The 14580-nt window shown below is 38.8% G+C and overlaps 1 protein-coding gene across 1 annotated transcript in view; it reads left to right on the top strand.

Annotated features, from left to right (window-relative positions):
- LOC129226160 (ADAMTS-like protein 3) overlaps window positions 1-14580 on the top strand; it is a 116476-nt gene that overhangs the window by 31728 nt on the left and 70168 nt on the right. The window contains exon 2 of the mRNA XM_054860761.1: window positions 462-518. Within this exon, the coding sequence (XP_054716736.1) occupies window positions 462-518 (57 nt within the window). The remainder of the gene's footprint in view (window positions 1-461; window positions 519-14580) is intronic.

The following is a 14580-nucleotide window of genomic DNA, read 5'->3' as shown; positions in this document are numbered from 1 at the left end:
CGACGGTTCAGTGGAGCTATTGGTCAACTACAGGTTCCTATTCCGAGTCACAACTGACTACAACTGTATTTATGTCGAGGACTGCATACTAAGTGCCTTGCCTCCATTATTTTTTATACCGATAGATGGCAGCACCATCACCGGATCGTACAGTTAATGAGAATTTAGAACTAGTCCAGGAGCTAATAGCTACCCCCAGAGGTATCGTTTCACTTGGAGGACATTGAGACCACGAGCCTATTTAACGTCGCCCAGTCCCCTTTAATGACGACGGTGGGTCTTCGACCATCGAGGTTCGAACCCAGGACCCTCCGGCCCCGAATCTGACACTCTACCGATCGGGCTACCACGGCCCAGGTTGTCGGGTGTAAACGCGTTGCTGTCGAAAATCACTACTCCTGTTCACTACACTTCTTTTATTAACGTGTTCTTTTTGTAACAATGTGTTCTTTTCTTTGCAGGTTTTGCTGTTAAGTGGAAGGATTGCCGCCGAAACTGAACCCGCAGAGCCAGAAGATGTGAGTCCAGTTTATATTTATTTTTGTTTGTTCTGTGTTGAATGGCTCAAGAGGGCCTCAGACCGGGAAAAATCCTTTTCTGTTTGAAAGTCTTTCTCCGAGATCTTATTTTTTATGTGCTTACTAGTGATACCCGCACGGCTTTGCCCGTAATAGAAAAATCAAAAGGTCTTTTGGTTCGCCTGTATATTTACAAATAGGTATGGTGAATTTTCTCGCCAGTTGGCTTGTACCCATCTTACGGTTCCACGTTATGATAATTTCGTATCTCGCCCATTGGCTTGTGCCCATGTTGCGGTTCCACGTTATGATAATTTCGTCATTGACTCGTCCATTTTATGAGAATTTTGTTCTTAAAAGTGGAATAGGAAAAGAACCACATCGAATTTTCGAAAAATCGCTTCGAGGTGCACACCCCTATGCTACACACTAACTTTGTGCCAAATTTGATGAAAATCGGCCGAACGGTCTAGGCGCTATGCGCGTCACAGACATCCTACAGAGATCCTACAGACATCCAGACATCCTCCGGATAGAGAGACTTTCAGCTTTACTATCAGTAAAGAAGATAATTTCGTATCTCGCCAATTGGCTTGTGCCCATGTTACGGTTCCACGTTATGATAATTTCGTCATTTATGATAGTTTTTTTCTTAAAATTGGAATAAAAAAAGAACCACATCGAATTTTCGAAAAGTCGCTTCGAGGTGCACACCCCCATGCTACAAACTCACGTTGTGCCAAATTTCATGAAAATCGGCCGAACGATTTAGGCGCTATGCGCGTCACAGACAACCAGACATCCTACAGACATCCAGACATCCTCCGGACAGAGACTTTCAGCTTTATTATTAGTAAAGATTTAAATCAGTGGTTCTCAACCGCTGAGAGCCTCGTGGTTGGTCCGTTCCCAATGCGTTGTTTTAAGGTCGTTGTTTCGTTCTGGAGTTCTTGAATTCCAGTTTATTTCAAATCTTAGTTGCAACCAGTTAACACTTTAAAATCCGTTTCAAGTTATCCTTTCTCTCTCTTTATTCTTTTCTTATATTCTATTTATTATTTGTTTTGCAATAAACTATATTTAAGTGGGATGCGGGGATGGGGGCGGGAGTTTTATAAACAGGGCCGCAGAGAGCCAAGATTGGCCCCTTGTTAGTTAGATCGCTGGGCCCTCCCCGTCCCCCCCCCCAAAAAAAAGAAGAAAAGAAGAAAAAAAGAAAAGAAAAAGGGGGAAAGAGGAAAAAAGGGGAAAGAGAAGAAAAGGAGGAAGAAAAGAAAAGGGGGAAGAAAAGGAAAGGGGAAAAGAAGAAAAGGGGAAGAAAGTAAAAGGGAAAAAGAAGAAGGGGGGAAGAAAATGCGGAAAAGACGAAGAAAAGGGGAAGGGAAGAAAAAATCAAAACTGCTTACTAGAAAACATCCCACAACAGTAAATACAGTCGAATCTCCATATATCGAACTTCCACATATCGAAATTTTCGATATATATAAATCCCAGCAAATTTCTACGTTCATTACATAGAAAAATTGTTTCTATGTATCGAAAAAATCTCTATATATCGACATTTTTTTCGAGACATTCGTAGATTTTTTTTCCACTTTTAACTGTTTGTCTCATGAAAACTGATGGTTAGGGGAGAAAATTACGTTCACTAAGGGTTGCTACGAAACTCATAAGGAATCTGGGGTTGAGGGGTGTGTAGATAGGTCGTTGTTTCGTTCTGGAGTTCTTTAATTCCCTCAAGTTTATTTCAAATCTTAGTTGCAACCAGTTAACACTTTAAAATCCGTTTCAAGTTATCCTTTCTCTCTCTTGATTATCATTCCTAGTCTTTTTAGCTTCAGTAAAAATCATTCAAGTTAGGTAGAATTATTTTTTACTTTTCTCTCGATTACATTGTCAAAACAAAAATTCCCCTAATGTTGCGGATCAAGTTGAATTGCCGAAGAATGAAGATGTATGAAAGCGCAAAAATGTAATTTGTTAATTTTTTAATTATTAATTTTCATTTAATCCGATGCTCGTATAAAATTTAAATAGGTTTTCTTACACAAAACTTAGCTTTAATTTTAATGTTTTAGGAGATTTTTATGATAAAATAAGATCATTTCCATCTATCAAAATTTCTATAAATCGATTTTTTCCGGCAATTTGCTACTTCGATATATGGAGGTCCGACTGTATGTACTAAAAGACTAACTTTTACTTAATCTTTACACTTTCTCTTATTCGGAGTTTCCCCCCCCCCTTTTCTTTTGTCTTTCCTTCTTTTCTTTTTTTTTTTTTTGCGTACGTGTCACCCCCCCCCCCCCCAAGACCCGGTCTCCTAGTTTCCGACTAGGCTGACATGGCCTCTTGTCGGCCCTGCTTATGAGTAAGCTTAATTCATAAAACTTGATGTTTGCAAAAATTATAATATAAGGAGAGGCATCCAGATAAAGCATCGAGTTTATACAATTTTTCAATGATATGTACTAATATCATTTTTCAAATAAATTTGGAATAATGATAGCAGTAATTACAACAATAATTTCCCCCACAAATAAAGATTGAAAGATGATTATGAAAAACAATTTTTTTTCAATGCGAAATTTTTTGACGGGTTTGAACCCTATAACCCACTGTCTTGAAGAGATTAATTAATAGAAAAATATACCATAACACGATCATAACGATACTTGCATCGTGGGGAAAACGAGCTTTCAACAGCATCACCACAGTTTCATGTGATATTAATTATTATATTTTATTAATTAATCATAATTGTTTTTGAAAATATGCTGCACCTTTGGATTTGGTTAATGAACCGCAGATATCCACTGATCGAAATAAGTCATCGTTCAAGTCTGATTAGCTAAAAACAAGCGTCTACGAAAAAATGTTCATTTTTAAATGAATAACATATCAACGAAAAAAATAATGTACTGGGTGTACGGAAAGTCCTTGACACGTTAAAAAAATTCATTAGGTCAGGAACAAATTAACGTATTAACAAGCGGTTTGGGCCATAATGCTTCACAGACCCGAGTTTTTTTTTTTTTTTTTTTTTTTTTGTATTCATTTGATTCAAATTTTGTATCACCTGTTATCTGAAAATACGAATTATAGAGTAGGCTCGACTATATTTTCACTAAGTTGCCGACCCTACAGCCAGGGCCAAGGCAGAAATACACGAAATACTCCGCCAGCTCAGTCATTCCGCCCGAGGACTGCAGTTTCGTGCTTATTAGCACTCATCAGCCCGTCGCACAGTGGGGCGAAAACGCCAAAAAGCGCTTAAAAGTGTTTTTAAACCTCTCTCGCTTGTTTATTTACACAGACATGTTATAATGGATTTTTCTCGATTTGCTTGGTCTCAGGGTTCAAAGTTCGCATATTTACGCAGCTAAATCCTTTTCAGGGTCTTTCTACAAATCATTTATGAATAATTAATATTAATTTCTAAGAGGACATAAAAGGACATTTTCTGTAGAGTGTTTTGAAAAAAAATGACCTTAAATTCCGAAGTTTTTGGTGCTGATCACTATGAATAATTAATATTAATTTCTAAGAGGACATAAGAGGACATTTTTTGTAGAGTGTTTTGAAAAAAATGACCTTGAATTCCGAAGTTTCTGGTGCTCATTAAAACCGATTTTTGGTTTGAGAATTCGATTACTCATTTTTATCATCCTATTACTATCGTCGTGCACGAGAGAAGTTAAATGTACCCGCCTTTAATAGGAAAAAAAGTATAGACTGATTAAAAGCAATTTTTGTAAATTCCCGCACTCATGGTTCTTCAACTTTCTAAAGGCTCCCTTCAGCTTTGTAGTGGACGAAGGGCTCTAAAATTCCAGTTCTGATTGCCTAAGAGCCTGTGCAAATTTATTAATCCTCAATCGATTTTGTGTAGGGAAAAAACCCATTTATAAGCGCTTTTTGGCGTTTTCGCCCCACTATGCGGCGTAGGAAGTGACCTAGCTGGAGGTGGAAAACCTCTTAAGGAAGCCAAGAGTGCCAAACAAACTAGTAGCTAACACAGAATTTGCACAATTTAATAAATTAGTGGTTTTTCACCACCAGCTCAGTCACTCCTATGCCGGGCTGATGAGTGCTTATAAGCACGAAACTGCAGTCCTCGGCTGGAAATGACTGAGCTGGCGGTGTAGTTCATGTAGACTTGACTGTGTCGGCAGTTTATAGCTGACTAGAACATAGGGTGAACTTGAGTACCGTTTAAGCCTTCGTTTCCCAGGAGCGAACACGCCGATCATCGGCGTCATTCCTCGCCGAAGGGAGAACTTGATTCTTCTGCGCATGCGCGCCCTAGCTAAATCGACGTCGTGAATGGCCACGCCGGAATCCACTTGACTTTGATTTCAGCGTCACGGCGAGGAGCGACGTCGAAGATCGGGGATTCGCTCCCCGTAAACCAGGGATTTAGATGTGGTTCGAGCAACAAACGGCGCACGCATTGAACTTTAGTCATGAAAAGGTGTTGCTTTCTGTTTAATAAAATGATTAAGGAGTCACCGTACCTTTCGAAATTTTTTTTTCATATTTAAGTAAATTTTATATTTCTTTGAAACCATAACATGCATACTTATTTCGTAATCAATAATTTATTTTCAAAATTCAAAAATATTGCCTACTTTTTTTGAAAATTCAAAAAATTGAGGAAAATTTAAATTTTTTAAAATCTTTAAGGCTTTTTATTTTTGCACTAATTAAAAAAAAGTTTTTTGCTAAACGATCACTATCATCATCTCTAAAAATCTGTGCATTCATTTGGTTATGAGTTTATTCGAAAATTTTCTGTGATTAATTATGTAAAAAATCAAAGTTTTTTTTAAATTGGTTTTTAAAGGTTTAACATGCTCTAAACATTAGAGTCATTTATAAAATGCTTATTCATGCACAGTTTTGTCGACTATGTTATCCCAATTGCAAAAAGTATTACTTTAAAGCTGTATCTTTAATAGAAACAAATCCTTAGGGATTCTTATGACATGAAAACACAAAAAAACCATCATCGAGAAAAAGCAATTTAAAGTTTTCTTTTTGCATAAGAACACATAGTGAGCATGTGTATGTGTGGCCTAAAACCACTCATAACTTTTTTAATATTTGAACTAAAGCAATGAAACTTTTCCCCTGTGTTCAGAATAGTTTTTAGTTTTGAAATAAGTAATACAAATTTTTTTTCATCGTTTCATCATTTTTTGAATATCTGTAACTCCTTAAACAACTCACATGAGGTTTCTTTTTCTTACTACGAAGGTACAACCTCCCTTTTAATATATTTTGGAAGCGTTTTCTGATTTGGCCAGCGGGCCGCAGATTGGGCACCACGGGTCAAGAGGAACAATTTGTAACCATTAAAGACTCGAAAGCTGACATTATTTCTGGTTAAAAGTTTTTGACCGCAATTTACTTTTTTTTCCCCTCTTTCGAACGTAAAAAAAAAAAAAAAATCCTTGTTTGCAGGGCAAGCTCGAGAAAAATCACCTTTTCAGAATGAGAGGGAAAAAAAAGAGATTTCTGATCTCGATGTAGGCTCAGGAGGAAAAATTAACTACCTGAATGAGAGAGAGAAAAAAAAAGGCAAAGCTTCTGTAAACACCTGATTCCAAGGGAGTTAAACCACCCGCGATCGAACATTGATCGGTGCACTTAAACGGTGTTTTTTTCAGGCGATTTCAAGGAGGTGCTTTTGACTCAATAAAACAACTAGCTTTAAATACTTTTCTGATGAAAATACAGAGTCATAAGAAATAACTTGGATTAGCGATGTTCCGGATATCCGTATCCGCGGATATCCGAGAGAAAATAAAGATCTGTATCCGTATCCGTTACTTTTCTGACGGATCTTAAACGGATCTTTTCTATTCTAAAAATGTTTAAAATTTGAATAAAAGACTCTTAAATTCCGTTTAAATCAGATTTTATTCCCTATTTAAATTATAAGGTATCATTTCAGAAGCCAACAGCCCTCTGAGATATGTTTTTTTTTTAAATTTTTAGTTTAATATTAGTTTTTTTTTTATTGATATGGGGTTTCTGTTTTTCTTCATTTTGGTTTTTCCCGGCATCCTTCAAATAAAAGTGAGACAAAAGTCTCTATTTACTGTTTGTAAATGTGTTCCTGCCTCTGTTATTCCGTCGGTCAGAGTCATTTGGGTGGAATGGGTCAGCGCTGCATTTATGCTGAAATAAAATGCGAAAAGTTATTTCTAGCCTATCCAGTAGCAGCTTTACACTCTTCCTCCTGTATCCTACATCTACCGAGCAAAATAAAAATAATTTTTCACATTCTATTTAAGCATTAATGATCCGCTAACCCGTTCCTTCTAACTCTTCATCAATTTTAACGGAGATTTCTTCAAATACTAATCATAGTTTTTATTATATTTTCGCCGTAGATGACATTCTTTGAAGAAACAGTGTTATTATATAGTGACGGGAATACCTTCCGTAATAAATTTCCCACTTGGATAGTTGAATTCGGCAAAAACATTTTGAGATCCGTATCCGTATCCGCGGATCTTGACACTAATGATCCGTATCCGTATCCGCGGATCTACTTTTTTAACGATCCGGCACATCACTAACTTAGATACACAGAAAACACCATAACTTTAATGTTAATGAAAATATTACGACGAAACTTCAAAATAAATAGGAATACATTATTTCGTCTAATATATTTACAAATTTTCAAAGTGGCTGTCTTTAGGGTTAATGCAGAGCCTTAAACGTGTCACAAAATTTTTGGCTCACTTACTATTATTTTATCCCCTCTTTGCAAGAGTCTTGCAAAGAGTCTGGATTATATTTTCATGAAAATAAAACTCTGAGAAGCAAAATAGGTAGTTTAGAAGCGACTTATTCTTCGCGTTATTTACATGACGCGATAACCAACCGAGGTAATAACCGAGCTAGCGGGATGCTATACATTAAAGCGATGCTTAGTGAAAAAAGACACATGAACGATTACTTTTTGAAAAAACACCACAATGTGAATAGGGAAGTTGCAACCTATTAAATGTTCATATTTTGGCTATTGGATATTGTTAATTGACCCTCAAAACTAAAAAATTCACCATCGCCGAATTTTAAAACACCGTGGTTGATTTTTAATGAATTTTTAAAAATCCACGCGCAAAAGTGTGCGCTTCTGAAACGTCACGAGCCTACGTCACGGGGCGCGAATGGGCAGCTTTCCGCCGAAGATCCCTTGTTTTCGCTAGGGACATTTTGAGCGCGCTGATATTTTTATTTTTTAGAAATTCAATAATCCTTTTGAACACACTATGGAGGCCGGATTCGTTAGAGCACAATCTAAATAATATTGTTTCGTGTAACATCAATGATGATATTCGAATATTTCCGAGAGGATGAGAGGTTTAATGTTCCAGAAACGCGAGGAGTTAAATGCGAAGAGATGAGCCTTTTACGTTTCGTCTTCGAAGTCGAATGCGTTACCTTCGGCTTCTCCCCTATCGGAAGAGCGCATGACGTCACTTCCTATGCCATTTGACGTCACAAGCGCTTGAACTTTAAAAATTATTTAAAAAAAACTACTTATCGTATCGCAAAAATTTTTTCACCTATGATGTTCATACATGTTACTCTATTATATGAAAATAAAATTGAAAAATCGAAAACTTCCCTATTTTGCGTCTATTTTTCGCCGGAAGCGGGAGGGGGAGAAATTCTATAAAAAGATGCTTCACTTATAAAGTTTGATGAAGAGAGGAAGTTATAGAGCAAGTTGCGGCATTCCCACATAAAAAAAGAAAAAAGCACACTTGAGAAACAATGTATTTGATGTTACTGCGAAAGTCCAATTCACCGGAAAGTCAAATTCGGTCTTTCACATTAACGCACACAGCAGATGTGCCCCCCCCCCCAAGAGCAAGGGCGCACCCCTAAAGATCGTAAAGACCCCCAAACGCAAGAACACTCCCAAAAAATGAGAAAAATACCCCTCAAAACAACTCCCTAAAAATTTCAATAGCGCAGTCCTGCGCCATGACCCCCCCCACCCCCCAGGTGGGCACCCCTGCACACAGACAAATACACACATATTCATAAACGCACGCACATACACAAACACACGCACACACACAAACACGCGCACACACATATATAAATGTACGTTATTTTATATATATATATATATATATATTGGTGACTTTTTAAAAAAATATTTTTTGACTGCAGCTATTTTGCTCTATGATAAATTTTAATTTCTTACGGGAGGGATCACGACCCCAATATCCACACAAAAACACGCAAACACACGAACACACGCAAACACACAAACACACGCAAACACACAAACACACGCAAACACACACGCACACACAAACACACGCACACACATGTATAAATGTACGTTATTTTATATATATGTATTTATTTTTTGGTGACTTTTTAAAAAAACATTTTTTGACTGGAGTTATTTTGCTCTATGATAAATTTTAATTTCTTACGGGAGGGGTCACGACCCCAATATCCACACAAAAACACGAAAACACACAAACACACGCAAACACACAAACACACGCAAACACACAAACACACGCACACACACAAACACACGCACACACATAAACGTACGTTATTTTATATATATATTTATTTTTTGGTGACTTTTTAAATATATATATTTTTTGACAAAAAATAATAAATATTTTTTGACTGGAGCTATTTTGCTCTATGATAAATTTTAATTTCTTACGGGAGGGGTCACGACCCCAATTTCCACCCCTCTGCTTCGAGCCTGGTGAAGGGAGTCGGGGGGGGGGGAGGGGGGAGCGGCTACGAAGCGCTATCTGAATGTTGCATACGAATGCCCGTTTAAAGCGCCTCGGGAGCGGGCTTTTTTGCATAAGAATGGCCGATGGGACCGGGTCTGGGGCGCCGCGCTGTCGCCTGGGGGAGGGGGGGGGGGGAATTAATTCGATCGAACGTTCTTGGCTTAAACGAAAGGAATCTAATTCAGGTTGTTACATGGAGGAACGGGGTTGGATAAACGTGTTGAAGTCGCTCGTATCTCAAACAAGACGGTTGCTCAATTTTTTTGAGCAATCACGATTGCTTATTGTTCTCACTTGACTGTTTTTGGCGTGCTATCATTTTATTTTCTCGCCAGCACCCTCTGCAGCATCACCGTCGACCGGCTCCTCACGATGCTGCTCCTCTAGCGAAAGCCGTCTCCAGGTTGCATCTATCTGCTACACACACGCGCATACATACACACCTACACGCACACGCACACATACACACATACACACACACACAAACACATACACACACATACACCTAGACACACAACACATACACACACGCATACATACAGACACCTACACATACACACAACTACCCACACATATGCCTACGCACACATACACATTCCCCCCCCCCCAACACACATTCATACACACAACTACCCACACACTTATGCCAGCACACGGACACAAACACACATACCTACACACATACACCTACACACACATACACCTACACACACATTCATACACACAACTATCCACACACAAAAACATACACACAACTATCCACACACAAAAACATACACACAACTACCCACACATATGCCTACACACACATACACATTCCCCTCCCCCACACATTTATACACACAACTACCCACACACTTATACCAGCACACAGACACAAACACACATGCCTACACACACATACACATACCTCCTACATACACACACTCGTGATTGCGAAAAATATAATTTGAATTCAAGATCCCAAAAATTCAAATTAATATAATTTTTTTGAGCAATCACGATTGCTTATTGTTCTCATTTGACTGTTTTGATGTCCTATCTTTTTATTTTCCCACCGCCACCCTCCGCACCATCACCGTCGACCGGCCGCCTCACGATGCTGCTCCTCTTACGAAAGCCGTCTCCAGGTTGCGTCCATGTCCTACACACACGCGTCTACATACACAACTACACACACACACACACAAACATATACACACATACACCTATACACACATACACCTACACACACATACACCTACACACACAAACACATACACACACACACGCATACATATACACACAACTACCCACACATTCATGCCTGCACACTGACACAAACACTTATGCCTACACACACATACACATACCCCCCACACACACATACACACATTCATATACACAACTACCCACACACTTATGCCAGCACACAGACAAACACACATTCCTACACACACATACACATACCCCTACACACAAACACACATACCCCCTACACACAAACACACATACCCCCTACATACACACACTCGTGATTGCGAAAAACATAATTTGAATTCAAAATGCCAAAAATTCAAATATATATATATATATATATATATATATATATATATATATATATATATATATATATATATATATATATATATATATATTTTTTTTTACCGAGGGTAGCAAATAACTCGAATAATATATACTCAATTCTCAGAGAGCGGAAGATAATGTATCTACATGTATATGTAAGGTCGTTGACGTAATAAGGGGATAAGCTACACAATAGATTTAACGGCAGCAATAGCATTCAAACATCATTGGTAACTATTTTGACGACGATAAAATTGTACAAACGGCCATATAAGAACTGCTGACAGGTGTTTTGAATGCAAAGGGAACACAATTTTCAATGCAGACAGACATCAGGTAAAAGCTTTTCAATATTATTTAGAACTTGAAGATCCAACCCCTGGTTGCTTTGATCCCCCCTCCCCCCCCTGGACGCCTGCGGTGGCTTTGTCTTCGCAATAAGTCGTAACAACTTTAAATTTCCTAAACAACTTCGTAACAACGTTCAGTTGTTACTTAAAGCTCGTAAGTTAACGAAATAAGGTTCCGATTCCGAGTCACAACTGACTATAACTGTATTTATGTCGAGGTCTGCATACTAAGTGCCTTGCCTCCATTATTTTATATACCGATAGATGGCAGAACCATCACCGGATCGTACAGTTATTGAGAATTTAGAACCAGTCCAGGAGCTAATAGCTAGCACCCCCAGAGGTATCGTTTCACTTGGAGGACATTGAGACCACGAGCCTATTTAACGTCGCCCAGTCCCCTTTAATGACGACGGTGGGTCTTCGACCATCGAGGTTCGAACCCAGGACCCTCCGGCCCCGAATCCGACACTCTACCGATCGGGATACCACGGCCCCGAAATAAGGTTAATTGACGTTTTATTTAAAAACAATCTGTGAATTGAAGTCGTAAAAAGACGAAACCGGGCGACATGAAATTCTCGTAAAATTTCGAATTTTTCAGTTCTTCATTCGACTCGGAACTCTAAGTGATCTCGATGAGAGAAAGCTTAGGACATAGAAACACTTTTTTAGAGTCAGGTCAAATCTTGAAACTGCAACCCCTACTCGTCCCCCTTCGAGTTTTTATGCCGAGTTTCAACGGAGAAAACACACAGATATAAGGGTGAATATTCGCCCCCCAAAAGGGGTTCCCCGGGACAAGGGCCCCTGCTTGCTCCCAGCCCCTGCACTTTATAGGCTTATCTGGCCATGAAGTATCCCCATCTATAGCTAGTTGACTTGCAACTTTCAGTGAACCCCTAACACCTGGGGCACGACTTAAAAAAGTGCATTACCGACTGAACCTCCACGCCCTTGTCGGGATTCGAACCTGTGACCCAAAGAGCGGGAACAACGTGATGTACCACCTGCTTTGAAGTATTTAGCGTGCGTAATACTAACATTTCGAATCCAACCATTATTAACAGTGTACCTGTGCAGTGTGTGCGCAAGATTTAAGGTAAATGATTGGAATTTTCATTGTTTAAAATAAAAAAAATTTGAATTTTGTCATCTTGATTCAAATTATGTCTTTCGCAACCACGAGTGTGTGTGCGTGTTTGTATGTGCGGGGGTTATGTGTGTTTGTGTGTGCGGGGGTTATGTGTGTTTGTGTGTAGGGGATATGTGTATGTGTGTGCAGGCATAAGTGTGTGGGTAGTTGTGTGTATGAGTGTTTGTATGCGTGGGAGCGGGGTATGTGTATGTGTGTGTAGGCATATGTGTTTGTCTGTGCAGGCATGAATGTGTGGTTAGTTGTGTGCATGTGTGTGTATGTGTATGTGTTTGTGTGTGTGTATGTGTTTGTGTATGTGTGTGTATGTGTTTGTGTGTGTGTGTATGTGTTTGTGTGTGTGTATGTGTTTGTGTATGTGTGTATAAGTATATGTGTTTGTATGTGTGTGTGTGCGTGCTTGTGTGTAGTTGTGTATGTATGCGCGTATGTGTACGATATGGACGCAACCTGGAGACGGTTTTCGCTAGAGGAGCAGCATCGTGAGGCAAACGTACTTGCAAACATTTAGATCTTGATTTCTAAATCGATTCCGAGTCACAACTATTTACAACTGTATTTATGTCGAGGACTGCATACTAAGTGCCTTGCCTCCATTATTTTATATACCGATAGATGGCAGCACCATCACCGGATCGAACAGTTAGTGAGAATTTAGAACTAGTCCAGGAGCTAATAGCTACCTCCAGAGGTATCGTTTCACTTGGAGGACATTGAGACCACGAGCCAATTTAACGTCGCCCAGTCTCCTTTAATGACGACGGTGGGTCTTCGACCATCGAGGTTCGAACTCAGGACCCTCCGGCCCCGAATCCGACATTCTATCGATCGGGCTACCACGGCCCTGATTTCTAAATAACATAGAAAAAAAAAGGAATTTTTAAATTACTTGTATTTATCAATTTGTAAACAAAACTTCAAAGTTTGGAGACACATATGGGCCACATAATTAGAAGACTTTTACGGGTATATCCTACATTGCTTGTTCATTTGAAAGAATATTTAAGAGTTCAACAAACAACAATCATAAAATGAAACAGGTATTACTAAGCAAGTAACTTAATGCGTTTGAATATTTCGCTTGTTTGTGGTAAATATAGTATGACTCTGTTTAGTTGAATTATTACGTTGATAATGTTTATCATATTTGGGGATTACAAAAATGGTCATTGGCGCTGAGTTGAGCTCTTGTAGTAACTTTGTCAAGGTCATGGCTAAACTTATCATAGCCATCCTGTAGACGAACTGGTTTCATAAATTTGTATTCGTAGACAGTATATAACAGTCGAGCTTCGGCGAACACTCAGAAATTAACCATTTATTTTGTTTTTTATGTGAGGAGCCAGTTGTTATTACAAAGTATATTATGTGGAACACTTGATGAATCAAAATGGTGAAATAATTGCAACAATTAATAATGACTACTCTGAAATAATACAATTTAAATGCAGTAAAATTGAAAGGAAATAACGTAAATGTGAAGCTTAAAATGAAGCTGCATCCAAGAAGAGCTTAAATATATATGTTTTTTGAGCAATCACGATTGCTTATTGCTTTCATTTGACTGTTTTGATGTGCTATCATTTTATTTTCGCGCCAGCACCCTCCGCAGCATCACCGTCGACCGGCTCCTCACGATGCTGCTCCTCTAGCGAAAGCCGTCTCCAGGCTGCATCCATGTCCTACACTTACACGCATACATACACGCACGTACAAACAAACACATACACATACATACATACACCTACACACATACACAAACACATACACACACACGCGCATACATACAGACACGTACACATACACACACACCTACACACACACTCATGCCTGCACACACATACACATCCCCCCACAAACAAACACTCATAGACACAACTACCCACACACTCATACGTGCACACAAACACATACACACACACGCATACATACAGTCACCTACACATACACACACACCTACACACACACTCATGCCTGCACACAGACACAAACACATATGCCTACACACACATACACATTCCCCCTCTCACACACAAACACTCATACACACAACTACCCACACACTCATACCTGCACACAGACACACACGCCTACATACACACACATACTCGTGATTGCGAAAAATATAATTTGAACTCCAAATGTCAAAATTATTTTTTTTTTAATTGTGATAATAAATTTGTTTT

Source organism: Uloborus diversus, chromosome 7, assembly GCF_026930045.1.
Source record: "Uloborus diversus isolate 005 chromosome 7, Udiv.v.3.1, whole genome shotgun sequence".
Lineage (NCBI taxonomy): Eukaryota > Metazoa > Arthropoda > Arachnida > Araneae > Uloboridae > Uloborus > Uloborus diversus.
Note: the sequence above shows the minus strand (reverse complement) of the source record. Positions and strands in the feature narration are given on the sequence as shown.